At 38.9% G+C, this 12,947-nt stretch overlaps 1 protein-coding gene across 3 annotated transcripts; it reads right to left on the bottom strand.

Moving 5' to 3' along the window:
* Positions 1 to 1,632: 1,632 nt before the first annotated feature.
* On the bottom strand, positions 1,633 to 12,709 carry RAE1 (ribonucleic acid export 1). Of its 3 annotated transcripts, none has more exons than XM_075176496.1 (13): positions 12,590 to 12,709; positions 11,378 to 11,474; positions 11,189 to 11,293; positions 9,615 to 9,707; positions 9,169 to 9,255; positions 8,959 to 9,045; positions 8,473 to 8,544; positions 6,639 to 6,746; positions 4,889 to 4,995; positions 4,708 to 4,783; positions 3,364 to 3,558; positions 3,149 to 3,276; positions 1,633 to 2,009 (listed from the first exon to the last, which is right to left on the bottom strand). In XM_075176496.1, the coding sequence occupies exons 2-12, from the start codon at positions 11,465 to 11,467 to the stop codon at positions 3,190 to 3,192; spliced, it is 1,107 nt and encodes a 368-aa protein (XP_075032597.1). In that variant the 5' UTR covers positions 11,468 to 11,474; positions 12,590 to 12,709; the 3' UTR covers positions 1,633 to 2,009; positions 3,149 to 3,189. The 3 variants fall into 3 exon arrangements, with proteins under 3 accessions (XP_075032597.1, XP_075032598.1, XP_075032599.1); XM_075176497.1 differs by having other exon boundaries at positions 3,191 to 3,276; XM_075176498.1 differs by lacking the exon at positions 12,590 to 12,709 and adding an exon at positions 12,407 to 12,470.
* Positions 12,710 to 12,947: the final 238 nt, after the last annotated feature.

Raw genomic sequence — 12,947 nt, 5'->3', positions numbered from 1 at the left:
GTAAAGAAGTTATCCTTCTGTGAAACAAACTTTATCAAAAAGGGCAAAAACAAAACTGCTGGGAAAAAAAAGAAAGAAGAAATGGTCACCATGGAGGCAACCATTGAAAAATATGACAGGCTGATTATCTAAGGTAGTGACTGGAGAAATCCAGAAAATAGAGCACGTGTAATAGTTCCATAGTTCCTGCGAGATGGGAATGAATGCTCAGAAAATGACCATTGGAGCTACTGGATATGCTCTTATGTCTAACCACTATAAAAAAAATTGGCCAGCAGAGGGTACTGCACACGCTCAAATGGCTAACTGCAAGAGAACAGTCACTGGAACTACGGTGTCTGCTCTGAAGGATAAACTTGAGAAAACTGGTTGTCCATACAACTGGGCATTCAACAACTGCAAGTGAATAGATGACAGTTACTGTAATTCCAATGGCTGTTTAAGCTACAAGATAATATATTTTAAGTTAACTCACATTTAAACACACATATATATATATATATTACATATACACACACACAGTCAGTGGACAGCAGAGCGTTAAAAATTGAATTGCGGGTAAAGTTAATCCACTCAAATGATAAAAAATGACAACGCGGTCAAAAAAAAATAAAAAATCTTGCGGTTAATTGAATACCCCCCTTTATGTACCATGGAACACTGTGAAGACTGTCAAGTGAAAAAAATGCAGCACAACAAGACTGGCCAAGATCAAGATGTCCCTCCAAAGCTAATGACAGGACAAGAGGAGAACTCACCAAGAGGCCTACAGTAACATAAAAGGAGCGACAAAAATATCTGTCACTTTACTTACTGTGATTCATGGTGGTGGCAGTATCAAGATTTGTTGCTGCCCCTCTTCAGCTGAAAAAGGGGTTCTAGTCATGATAGAGGGCATAATGAGTAGCTCCAGATATATAGATAATTTTGCATGAAATATGTTGGCCACTGTGTGGAACCTGAAGAGGAATTTCACCTTCCAAGCTAACGACTATGCACATTCAAGTCAACCAAGCAATAGTTTCAGAAAAGGAAGATAAATGTATTGGAATGACCCAGTCAGAGCCCATACCTTAATCCCATTGAAATCCTGTGCAACGACCAACAGCTGAACACCGAGATCTCCTCACAATTTGATGGACCTTGAACTTATGTGCAGGGAAAGTGGGATAGAACTGGAAATTCCAGGGGTACAAATTTGATAGACTTATTAAAAAAAACAACAACTCTGCAATAATACAAGCAAAAGGTGCTTCCACAAAGTATAAGTTTAGGAGTGTGTACAATATGCAACCAGGGTATTGTAGGATTTATATTTTTTCTAAAAATTGTCTATTGGTTTTTCAGATGAATTTTATTGGCTGTAAAGTCACAGTAATGTTGGAAAAAAGGTCCGGCATGATTTATCTTCATTTCAATGAGGGTGTGTATAGTACTTATATCCACTTTATATCTTTTCATACTAACAGTAATCCAGAGAATGAAAAGCGACAAATTATTGAGAAATTCTTGATTAAAGCAAAATCATGTTTAACCCATTACAGCCTGGGGCACACACGTAAGAATGATCGACACAAATTATGTACACATGTGGTAAACAAAATAATGTACAAATGTGACACAGTTATGGCCTTTTGTTAAAAATTACATTTTATTCAAATATGAAACAAGAACCAATGCAACCTCTGTTACTTTTCATTCTACATAAATGGATATGTTTAAGGCAGCTTATCCGCATGCTGAGCCCACGCCATCTCACAACAGTCACTGCTCGGGACAGGAAAATATAGAGTCTGAAGACGTGTGAATGCCGTGCAGGCAGTTTACTGGTTTCCTTACTTACAAGTTGGTCTGTACATAAACATATATTCAAGTTCACAGCCACCAAAAAGGTCAGCATTGAGGTGTAATGTTTGCTTTCCAGTACCAAATTGAATATGGCAGCGCTTGATAGGTAGAAGCCTAGGCTGTGCAGGCAACATATGGACAGATCGTGTTCTAGTATCCATCTGTCAGGAAGAAAGGCAGTTATGTCCAGATTATTTATACAATCCAAGTTACATGGCTGAGGATTTGTAATAACGTTGCTCTGTGCAGTGAATTGCCAAGTTTTTAACAAACATTAAAAAAGAATGAAACCTTTAAGGCATTTAAGTGTTCACAACTCCTGTAAAACCCATGAGAAATCTTAGTTGACAACAAGGCCGGGTTGTCAGAGGGTGGCACTGGTTCTTCTGCATAGGTTACTACTGTCTGTGGCCAATTTCAGAGTTAGTAAATCCTAATGAGATTTGCTCACATGCATAGGCTTAAACTGGAGAACTGTTAAAACAATATTTTTCTTAAGATCAAGGCTTTGAAGTGCATCTTCTTCACACAAAGCTGCCCAGATACATTAACAAATACCACACTTCACATGAGGTTATCTAACTGAGATGTCATACTTCAAGATTACCCATACAGCAGGAAATGTTAGTTGCACTCCATATTGGGCCAGCTACATACACTGAGCTGGTTAGCCCTGGTACGAACAAAAACAAAACGGAAATTCTTCTACTTTTTCAAGATGAAATCTTAAAGTGACCCATTTACTAATTGCTACCAAAGTATTAACTTTTTTCTGTTGGGGAAAAAAAAACAAATGGCAAAGCAGCTGGTCTGATCCAATTTGCTCATATTCTGGTTAAATTGAGCAGATCAGGTCTTGTGATGAGCAGGCCACATAAAGGGAGCTCTAGCAAGACCATGACATTTATCGACAAATGATTGCAAACAGGCTTATACAGTCATTGTCAGACATGATTCTCCACCCTAACAGGCAAATTACGATCAATTTTAAGACTACCAAATCCACCCAGAAATCAGCCATTTCCTAATGAGTAGCTACGGATTTAGGACAGATGTTAATCACACTGCTCCAACTATACTGAATGTAGAAAAATGGGTTCTGCTGACATTATTCCAGGCACTGCTGCAACATTAAATATGCTTACAACTCATTATTTCCTCTATGAATCCTCTATGAATACATGTTGCCAACTATATGATCTTTTCTGTGCATGGAGTGTCTGTGCCACTATGCAGACTTGCCCTCACCCCCTTAGGCATCAGTGTTTCAGAGAAAAATATATAGAATAACTTTACTCACATATAGCACATACGCCCTTTAAGAACAACAAGTTCTACATACTACTTTTTATTCCGGGGTTTTAACTCCTCTGCAGCATTACGTAGGAATATATAATTCTTCTTCTGTGGATTGTAGAACTCGTGGCCCTGGAAGAAAATACTGTGTTTTGTGAAACAGATAAGACAAAGATGGTCATCTCAAGACACATTGCAGTGATGTGATGGAGTACTCACCTTGGACCAGTCGTAACTGGACGAATAAGCAAAGATGTTTCCGTTGTGGTTGAAGCAGCAGGCCGAGATGGGTTGGTCTAACTGTTCTGAAGTCTTCAGTTTGGTTCGTGCATCTTTGTCCCAGAAGCTGAAGCGTCCGTCAGAGCCGACAGTCGCCAGAGTGCCGTGTACCGGATGAAAAGCAATACCATTTACCTAGGCAGGTAGACAGATGTTCTATAAAACCACAAGCTTATATATAAACTAAAAACATTTTGTCTCCTCTTGTATTTTTAGATATTTGAGTAAAATTTCTACATAAAATATTTATTTGCTATATGGCGTGTGTGGAACAGCTATGTAAATAAATGAACTTGCCTTCCACGCTCTAGCGTTCCTGCTTCTCTTTTGCACATGTTTCTGGCACTCTACTCACTGTGGCTTCAGACTACCTTAGAAGCTTTGAATAGAGTCCAGATATGCTGCAGGCGAGTTTAATTTTTGATGTGGTAGAATGCAGTAGCCATGGCAAACCAGCCCTAGCGAAGGGAACTAGAGCACTATGAGAGGCAAGTATATACTTATATGTACAGCTGCTCGCAAGAAATCTATAGCAAACATTTCTTTTTTTTTTGTAGTTACCTATTAATAACATTTCATAATTGGGAATAACTGGGGCTTTCGCAGATTCATTTCATCAACCCAAGATTTCAATGTGTTCCTCACACACTGTCTATGTCACCAGCCCTGCTATTCTCCTCCTCCCCAATATTAAAAGTGGTCTCTGCTGCACAGGAACAGGTCTCAACACAACAGACTGACAGGACCTCTCACATCATACCCAACAGCAGAGGGCAGCCAATCACTCATCAACGTTCCATCTATCACTGAGCCACAACACTGTACAGATTGATTTAACTTCATTATTGAGGACACTGACCCCAGCTTGATGTTTTTTTTCTTTATAAATAGCGAAGTACAAATGCTACTACATACTAATTATATTGCAGCCAAACACTTGTTATTGAGTAAAAACAGTATACATATTATAGTTTAACAAGCAAATTAAATATACTTACACTGTCAACAGGACTTCTACTACTAGTCCACACCATAGAAGTGTTTATTTCAAAAGTTATTAATTGGATATGTCATTTATGAGTTATTACTTGTGATAAACAGAACAGTGTGTCCCAGTTACCGAGTAAAGTCTATGCAGTCATTATTAAACCCACATTTTCAATAACCCCCCCACGTCTGCCATCTTCTATTGATTTATACAAAAAGAAATAAAGAAAACAAAAAGGTCTATTTTTAATTATATTTTCCCCCTAGAACCAGACATGTACAGGGAAATAAACATACCGCATAAATGTCTTGAGGAGCTGCGGTATTTGTTCCGTTGGATCGGTGGCATTTAAATGTGAAGTTGTCTTTAGCTCTGGAAGAGACAGACTCATTTTACAATTTCCAAAGATCAGAGGAAAAAAAAAAAAAAAAAAGACAGAAAGATCACTCAAGCAGTATGTTTTCAGGAAATACTTACGGATTTGAAGGGTTGATGTAATGGATGGCAACTCTACCTTCAATGCTGCCCAACGCAAAGCCGGTTGGCTTGTTTTGTTTATCTTTAAATATGGCAACACACCGATGCTGAAAAATGAAAGTATGGTGTGCGGGTTATCTAACCATTACTTATATACAGACAGCCAACTACTAAACAATGCCAGCATCATGTGGACATGCCTGGAGGATAAGGAGTAATAGGGAGATTTTACAGCAATTCTTATTTGAGGAGAACTGTGAAGTGTCAGGACTAGACCTGTATGACTGGGATTTAGTAATACCCCTGCTTCCCAAAAATGTACATTAAAGATGGTGATCAACAAAGTCTCGCAGGGCACGACCTGCCAATTCAGAATAAATCTATTTTCCTGAGCTGTGACCTAATAAAACGTTGCATATCTTCTATGTAATCAGTATGAAAAAAAAAAAGGTTATCTGTGCAACATCTAGCTATGCAGAGGTTATGTGTACTCAGCAGGCAATGTTTTATAGCAAGGTCATCATTCCCTGGCAGCTTGAGGAAGAAAGCTGGTGTTAATAAATCTGTACCATTAAATGCAAATAATTTACAAAACTAACACCCCCTTCCCCAAGATGCCAACAGCCTCATGCTGTAATAAGAGAAGGACCACAAGGTTGCTGCATGCAATGTGTACAAGGGGTTCTCCCCAAGAACCTTCTCTATCATACCTAAAACAAAGTAATAAAAGACAGACACCTTTTACAAAAAAATAACTTTCACAAGACACATTCCACTACAAAACTTGAACGAAACCAAACCTTTTCTTTCATCCTGTGTGTTCCAATCAAAATACACCACCCACTGACGCACTCATCAAGTATTATTCTATCTTGACCCATACAAAAATCGAAATAGCCAAAAAGGATTGAAGACTAAGTCCTGGTTCCATAAGGTGGAATATAAATACAGGGACTGGGCGCAGTACCCTGTTCTCTTGGTGAAAGAAAAAGAAATTGAGCTGACTGCTCTTACCTCTAAGGCACTAATACGTTCTTGGCTGATGCACGTACACGAGAACTAAATTGAAATGCAATTGGGTGCTCTAAAGAGGAAAAGCCACATCGGCATGCCTTGTACCAACATGTGGGCATGAGAAAGGAAAGAGAGGACACTAGAAAAGGATTGCAATCATGCATACCTGAACATACAAGGAGCTAAGGCTCAGCCAAAAAACAAGGCTCAAAGGCAGGAACTCCAAAAGGAACAGAAGAAAGAGCCTAGGCGGGTAGGGTTCTCGTTTATAACACAAGAAGTAGGAACTCTGAACTCTGTAGTACCCTGGTGCAGATGATAGATTCCTTGGTTTAAGCATGATTTGGATTACGCAACAGAAAAGCTTCAAGACTCATGCAATTAAGATCATAAGCAGTCGATTAGGATAAAGTACTGGCCCCTGCAATAGCATGCCCAGTCCAATGACACCATGTGTCATCAGCATCAACTTCTGAGTATCAGGCTTTTCTGGGTTAATTTAGAGCTATGAAATCTGGAAAACTCCATTACAATTTTTTTTCATCTTGGGTAAAACTGAATAGTTCTTTATATATGAAATTGTAATTTTTGGGATTCTCCATCCTTTAACTGGTCCCTTATTGCCGACATTGTTAGCTGCTACAAGCGAAACTCGTTTTTGCATATAACTTCATACATGGCTGCATATAGTACCACAGAATATCAGCATATAAGGTGTATTCATGTAAAACATTACCTGGTGCTTTAATGGAGATTCAATTCTGCGAAACTCAGACGGCTGGTTCTCTAGCTGGTAAACTATTAACCCTCTCTCTGCTGTAGCTACAACAGCCATTGGATAGACCTAAATGGAAGGAATTAAATAAATACAAGTTAATAGGATATAGACAATATAAATGAACGTTGGATAACATGCAACGATAGATGTCCTCCTCTCATCCCACATTTAGATTGGTCCTTTCTGAAATTGTTTCTTCATCACTTCACAAACCAAAATACTTTTAGAGGGAGGTTATTTAGGAATTCCACGAAAGTGTGTGTGTGGGAGGGGGGGCACTGACAGAGAGGAAGATAAACATTTAGTAAGATGACATCGCTAGGTATCCTCTGGGCTAATCAGTACTTTTAATCATTAATTTACAAGGAATATTAAGAATGAATTCCTTTTTGCCTCAAGACATCCAGGAAGAGGATGTGGTTAATTTGTTCAGTATCTAGTACCTTGTAATTATAAAAAAAACAAAAAAAAAAAAAAAACAAGAATAAAAACTATAGGGACGGGCTAGGTACACACTGGAGGTTTTTCAGACGATTATCAGGCCAATCACCAAATAAACGACTGATTGGCCACATATCCAGCTAGAGTGTATAATAATCACACGATGGACAGTCGTGCAGATTGTCGTTTCATTTGGTTGGTCGTACGGTTTAATAATCTTGCTCCAATTACCTGCCGATCATGTAGTGTGTATGCACTCACAATCTCCATAGAGTTTACAAAGTCATGGTCTTTTTAGCCGATGCCAGCAATGAACACGTCCCGGTGACTTAAATGTAAAGAGTGCTGTAGATGGAATAGTTTGTTTGTTCACTCTGAGACTGAAAATTTTGTTTCAGTCACAGAAGCTAGTGAATTTCATTAGGACATGTGGATAGCTATAACAAGACACTTTTAATCAGTGTAACAGGAATAAATGAATATTGTGCTGTCATTCTTTAAACGACTAGAGGATAAAATGAAAAGCACAAATCTGAGGGTAAATCGTGTCAGTGTGTACGCATGAATCGTCTGAGCGATTGGACCTTCATTCGTTAGTAAAATCGTTGTAGATAACACGTCGGTCGTAAAATTCTTCAGTGTGTACCTAGACTTACACAAATTAAAAATTAAGTCAATGAAAAATTATGGCAATCTGAAAAATGTATTTTTTTTAAAAACAAGAAATGTAATTTATGATCCCTGAGTGGTGTGAAAACCTGTATAAACAGCTGCGAAACGTATCCTTACTTTTGTGAACCTCTGATATCACTAGGCCTCAAAGACAGTGATCTCTTTTCACATGGATGCCATGTTACTATACTCCTCAATGCTAGTGACAAAGATCAAGTACTTCATAGTTCAGGCAGTATACGAAGAAAGATCCTTACACAATCTCTTCATTCAGTTCTCTTTCAATTACACTGATAAATACACCAAGGGAAAGCCTTGAATCTGGTTTTAACCCAATCATCCCCATTACTGTATAGTGTAGAACTACCTCCCAAGACAGAGCTGTGTGACAGGAAGATAGCTTTCCTTTTTCATTAAAGGAAAATGCATAATTAGCTTTAAAAGATAGTAATTAAAAATACTAGGTTTTAATTTATTTGCAATAAAACAAATACTGTTGTATTTTAAAGGAATAATGCACTCCCTTCTGTGAAACAAAAATCACCTTGGAATCTATAACCTTTATAAGAGATCAAAAAACGCCTTGCCGACGTCTAACTTCCAAATATTTTACAGTAGGGTGTGCAGAATGCCATATATTCTTTATGTAGGAGAGAACAGTCAGAAGAAATCTACTTACCACATCTGCACAGTAACATCGCTCAGGAAGCTGGAGCGTCATCAGAGGATTGGGGGAACGCGTGTCCCAAAACTAGGGATGTAAAACAGTACTATTTAGGCTTCAGAAATAAGAATGGCAATTTACAATAAAAATAAGTTAACTACTTCATGTAAACTGGATCTAATAGTGCCGGCAGGCATGTTTTACACAATACAGGTTTCTTTTGCAGTGCCCTGGGATAGTTTTCTGCTAGGTGTCACATCACTGCAGTGACCTCACAGGGTTTCAGAAAGCGCTCACTCTGAACTGTATGTGCTGTGATCGGGCCACCAGAAACACCCTGGCTGGATCCCATCCCTGTCATTGACAGTTTGGACTAGAAGTGTCAGCGCACTCAGAATAGAACATTTTTTAACACAGCATGTCAGAATAAAGAAGCCACCGCTCCAACATTGCAAGTCAGTAGGCAAGTAGTAAACATGATATGGAAGGAACGATGTCTACCTTTAGGCTTTTGTCCCAGCTTCCAGTCATGATACAGCTGTAATTTGGTGCCTTTATCCAGTGAACAGTTTTTATAGGTGCATCATGCTAATAGGAAATAAAACATCAAGGTGTTATTAAAGTGTCTGATGTCAATCATTATGTTGAGGTATTAGGGATGTTCGTTACCCACACCAATACTGTGTTTCCGTTAAACATTGGTTAGTTCACCTGAGCGATCTGTATGGACTGGTTACTGTTTAGGTCCCACATTTTGGCGGTTTTATCACAAGACGCTGTGAACACTTTACTGCCATCCTGTGTAAAGAGAAGATAAATATGGTGAAAAGGGAAAGTTCTGTATTAGGTTATCCTGATATCTACGGATGATGTCTGTTTAAGACTTGCTGACTTATGCATTTCAACACGATCACAATTAGTGACTGAATACAAGTGGATGGGACTTATTAATCAAGTATGCACAAAATGAGCACAGATCCTGCAAGAGCAAAAGATCCGTTTTAATTTTGGTAAAGTATTAAAGCAAACGTTTGTATGACAGCAGAATAATACAGAAATACATAGTAAGGCATTAGTCTTCAGATCACATAAATCAGCAGGTTTCTCATCTTGCTGCTCTTGCCAAAGACAGCTACAAATCTCACAGAAATACATACATCGCTCCAGCAAACATCGAGCACCGGTCCTGTGTGCATCTGCTGGGCTTTTGGGATGGTTTGGCCATTATCTTGTACTTCCCAGCAGCGAACCTGCATGGAGGAAGAGGAGGGGGAAATCTGAAGCATCACTGTCTACAAGAGATTTAGGGGTATATTTACTAAACTGCGGGTTTGAAAAAGTGGGTATGTTGCCTATAGCAACCATTTAGGTTCTAGCTGTCATTTTCTAGAATGTACTAAATAACTAACTAGAATCTGATTGGCTACCATAGGCAACATCTCCACTTTTTCAAGCCCGCAATTTAGTAAATATACCCCTTATTCTTCATTCACCCAAATAAATTAATTTAGGCTTAATCTTGTTAAACTTATTGTGTACATTGGTTTATTACCATTATGTTGAGAGCCTCACACTAATTACAAGGAGGTTACACAGGGATCAGCAACTGTGCTGGACTTTCCACTGCATGCAGCAAATATTTACATAGGAAAATAGAAGATATAATGAACTAATTAACAAATGCAATAGCTTCAAGTGTACCCGTCTATATACAGCCTCAGAGACACCACTGGTTCCTAATTAATTGATTGGCTGCATTCTCATTAATTTTGTTCAACCCACAAAATGGCTGCCTCAACAGGTTGTCAGCAATCACTTTGTCTGCTTACTACTAAATGGTGATCTTTGTAAGTAGACTTCTTAGGACATTTGAGGAACAAGGTAAAGTCCTGCAACAAGAATATTTTTTATTCCATCAATTCCTTTATATTTACACGAGACAAACTAAATGGGAAACTAAATGTAAATAGAGTTAAGGTCCCAGTTAAACTCTGCTACACAATTAAAACCACAAACATTTTTTCAGAGTAAGGCAAAATACAAATTGTTTACTTCTTGCATCTGACTCTAGAAAAAGAGAAATATGCACCGAGCAGGTTTAAAATAACCAAATAGCTCATTTCAAATTGCATTGTAAAAGCATTTGAACAAATAGACCAAATTTTCCAAAGCAAAAAAAGAAAATGGAGGAGTGGGCACAAATATATAACTTGACAAATATGCACACTTGGTAAAGAACATGAATTAAATAATATTATAGAACAAAAGCTTTCATTTTTTGATGGGTGTTACTCTCATAACCAATGTGCTTCCAGTTGAAGTGAACCCGACACCCCAACTTAAACACACACTGGTGCCGTAAAAGCATCTGAAACTCATTCCTAAATGACTGCTAAAAAAAAAAAAGACAATCAGACAATCAAGTCAAGAAGTCATGAGTTTTCTTTAAGTAAAGTGATTCTAATCCTATAACTCCTTAGTTTACTTTACTGTGATATTAGGGAATGGAGGAGAGACAGGAAGCTTGTAGCAGATAACAGACCAACTGGACCATCTAGTCTTGCCCCTTTTACCTCTGCTGGAGTCTATCAAAGGCATCTCTTGGTCCTTCAGTAAAAATAGTGTTTGTCAACATTACTCCTGAGCTACCAAACAATCAGTTTTTAATAAAGTCAAATAACTAACACAACACAAATTCTTGTGACATATGTGTGGCAAGGTTTTAACTTACATCATTGGCCCAGGAACCAGCAATGAGGAAATTCCCTGGCAATGTTGGGGGGCTGAAGGATAGGCATCCAATACTGTCATCTGGGGGTGACGTAACCTCTATGTCCTGGACACAATGGAAGAAATTTATATGAGGAAGATCAAATAATTCATTCATAACCTAATAAATATGCACACACGCTAAATATACCTTCATGGGATTGTGATTATCGGTGGCCGTGCTGCCAAACATGCTTGCTCCTCCAGCACCAAAACCCCCAGTAGAACCGAACAAGCTCATTTTGGTCCTTTGAGAAAAAAGAAAACTAGAATGTTATGTTAATAATGCTTTTAGCACACAGAACTCAGTAAGGAGGCCTGCAGGAAAATAAGCCTTTACACACAAAGTTGTTCTAAACAAACAATTCTTACATCTGAAAATATTAAATGCACAAATCAGCTCTATTAAGCACCTAATATTTTATATGCATCTCATCCAGGTAAGTTGGATGCCTGGATATATACCAATGGTACTTAAATCGCACAACAATTCTATGAAATTCAATTTAATTGACAGATGTTCTCACAAAAAGATCTTTACATTGAACGATTTGTACACAAACACAATCTAAATCTTATGTGCAGAAAAGAGATTGCTTTATTATGATCGCTCAGTCAGATCACAGACACACTTAATACAGTAGTTTTCAAGAACTGGCTGAACAAAATCTCTGAAAGATCTTTTCAATTAAGCACACATCAAGCAAGAACAGGTAGCGGTAATTACAATATCTGATGGAATAGGAGTAAACTGAAAGAAAAAAAAATTGTTGAGACAGATGTCACTATTCCTGAAACACAACACGAGCCAATATTAAAAGCCAACTTCTACCAATCAGATATGGGGTAGATTATCTGGAACGTGACTTATTTGTAACACTATGTCTGATGTACATTTAAACATCCCCACAATGGCCCTGGCATTCTCTTCATTAAATTGATGAGCAGCATTCCTCATAGTAACTGCAGAAAGAAGCATTAGATGATAGTCTAATCCAGGCACTGCCCCATCTCCTCCAGGTTCCTTTACCCACCTGTGCAACCTTGCTGTATGCCTGTATCTTCCACTCACCGTCTCCCCTGCACCCTCTGTTCAACGTTCTCTCCCCAGAACCCTCTGCCCACTTGTCACCAACCCCAGAGCCTCTTCGACCATCCTGTCACAGAAGCCCAACATCACCTGGATTCTTTTCATCGCCTTCTCCATGTCTGTCTGCAGCACCGCAGCCTCCTCGTCCGACCTGTCACCATTCCCCCCGAGCTCCTGTAACCCCAGCATTGTTATATCACCATGCCCCTCTCCCCTATCACTGTCTGCAGCCTCCCCCGTGTCTCTCTATATAGTAATACACCCGGGCCTCACCCGCTCTGCTCCAGGCGGTCTCTCCGGTTCGCACTATCGGGCCGAGTTTCAAGGGACCGGCTGCGCCTCCCGCGCTCCACGCTTCCTAGGCAAGTGACGTCACGACAGCGCCGGTCATCTCTATGCTACGGAGTCTACAACATAGGTCTAGTAACACACAGTGCGCCACCTGCTGGACATAGACCGAAATAACACAACCAGGATGACTGATGTGAGACAGAGCGCTCCTACATTTCAAATGCAAGATGTTACCGAATTACTGTTACAGTGTAATTGATGTAAAGGCTCTTTATCAACTGACGTTAAAAATAATGTAAATGGGTTTGGTAATGGAACCTATTGGTTTCAATGACTCCAT

This window comes from Mixophyes fleayi, chromosome 6 (assembly GCF_038048845.1).
Source record: "Mixophyes fleayi isolate aMixFle1 chromosome 6, aMixFle1.hap1, whole genome shotgun sequence".
Taxonomy (NCBI): Eukaryota; Metazoa; Chordata; class Amphibia; order Anura; family Limnodynastidae; genus Mixophyes; species Mixophyes fleayi.
The sequence above is the reverse complement of the archived record's forward strand: the minus strand, read 5'-3'. Positions and strand labels throughout refer to the sequence as shown.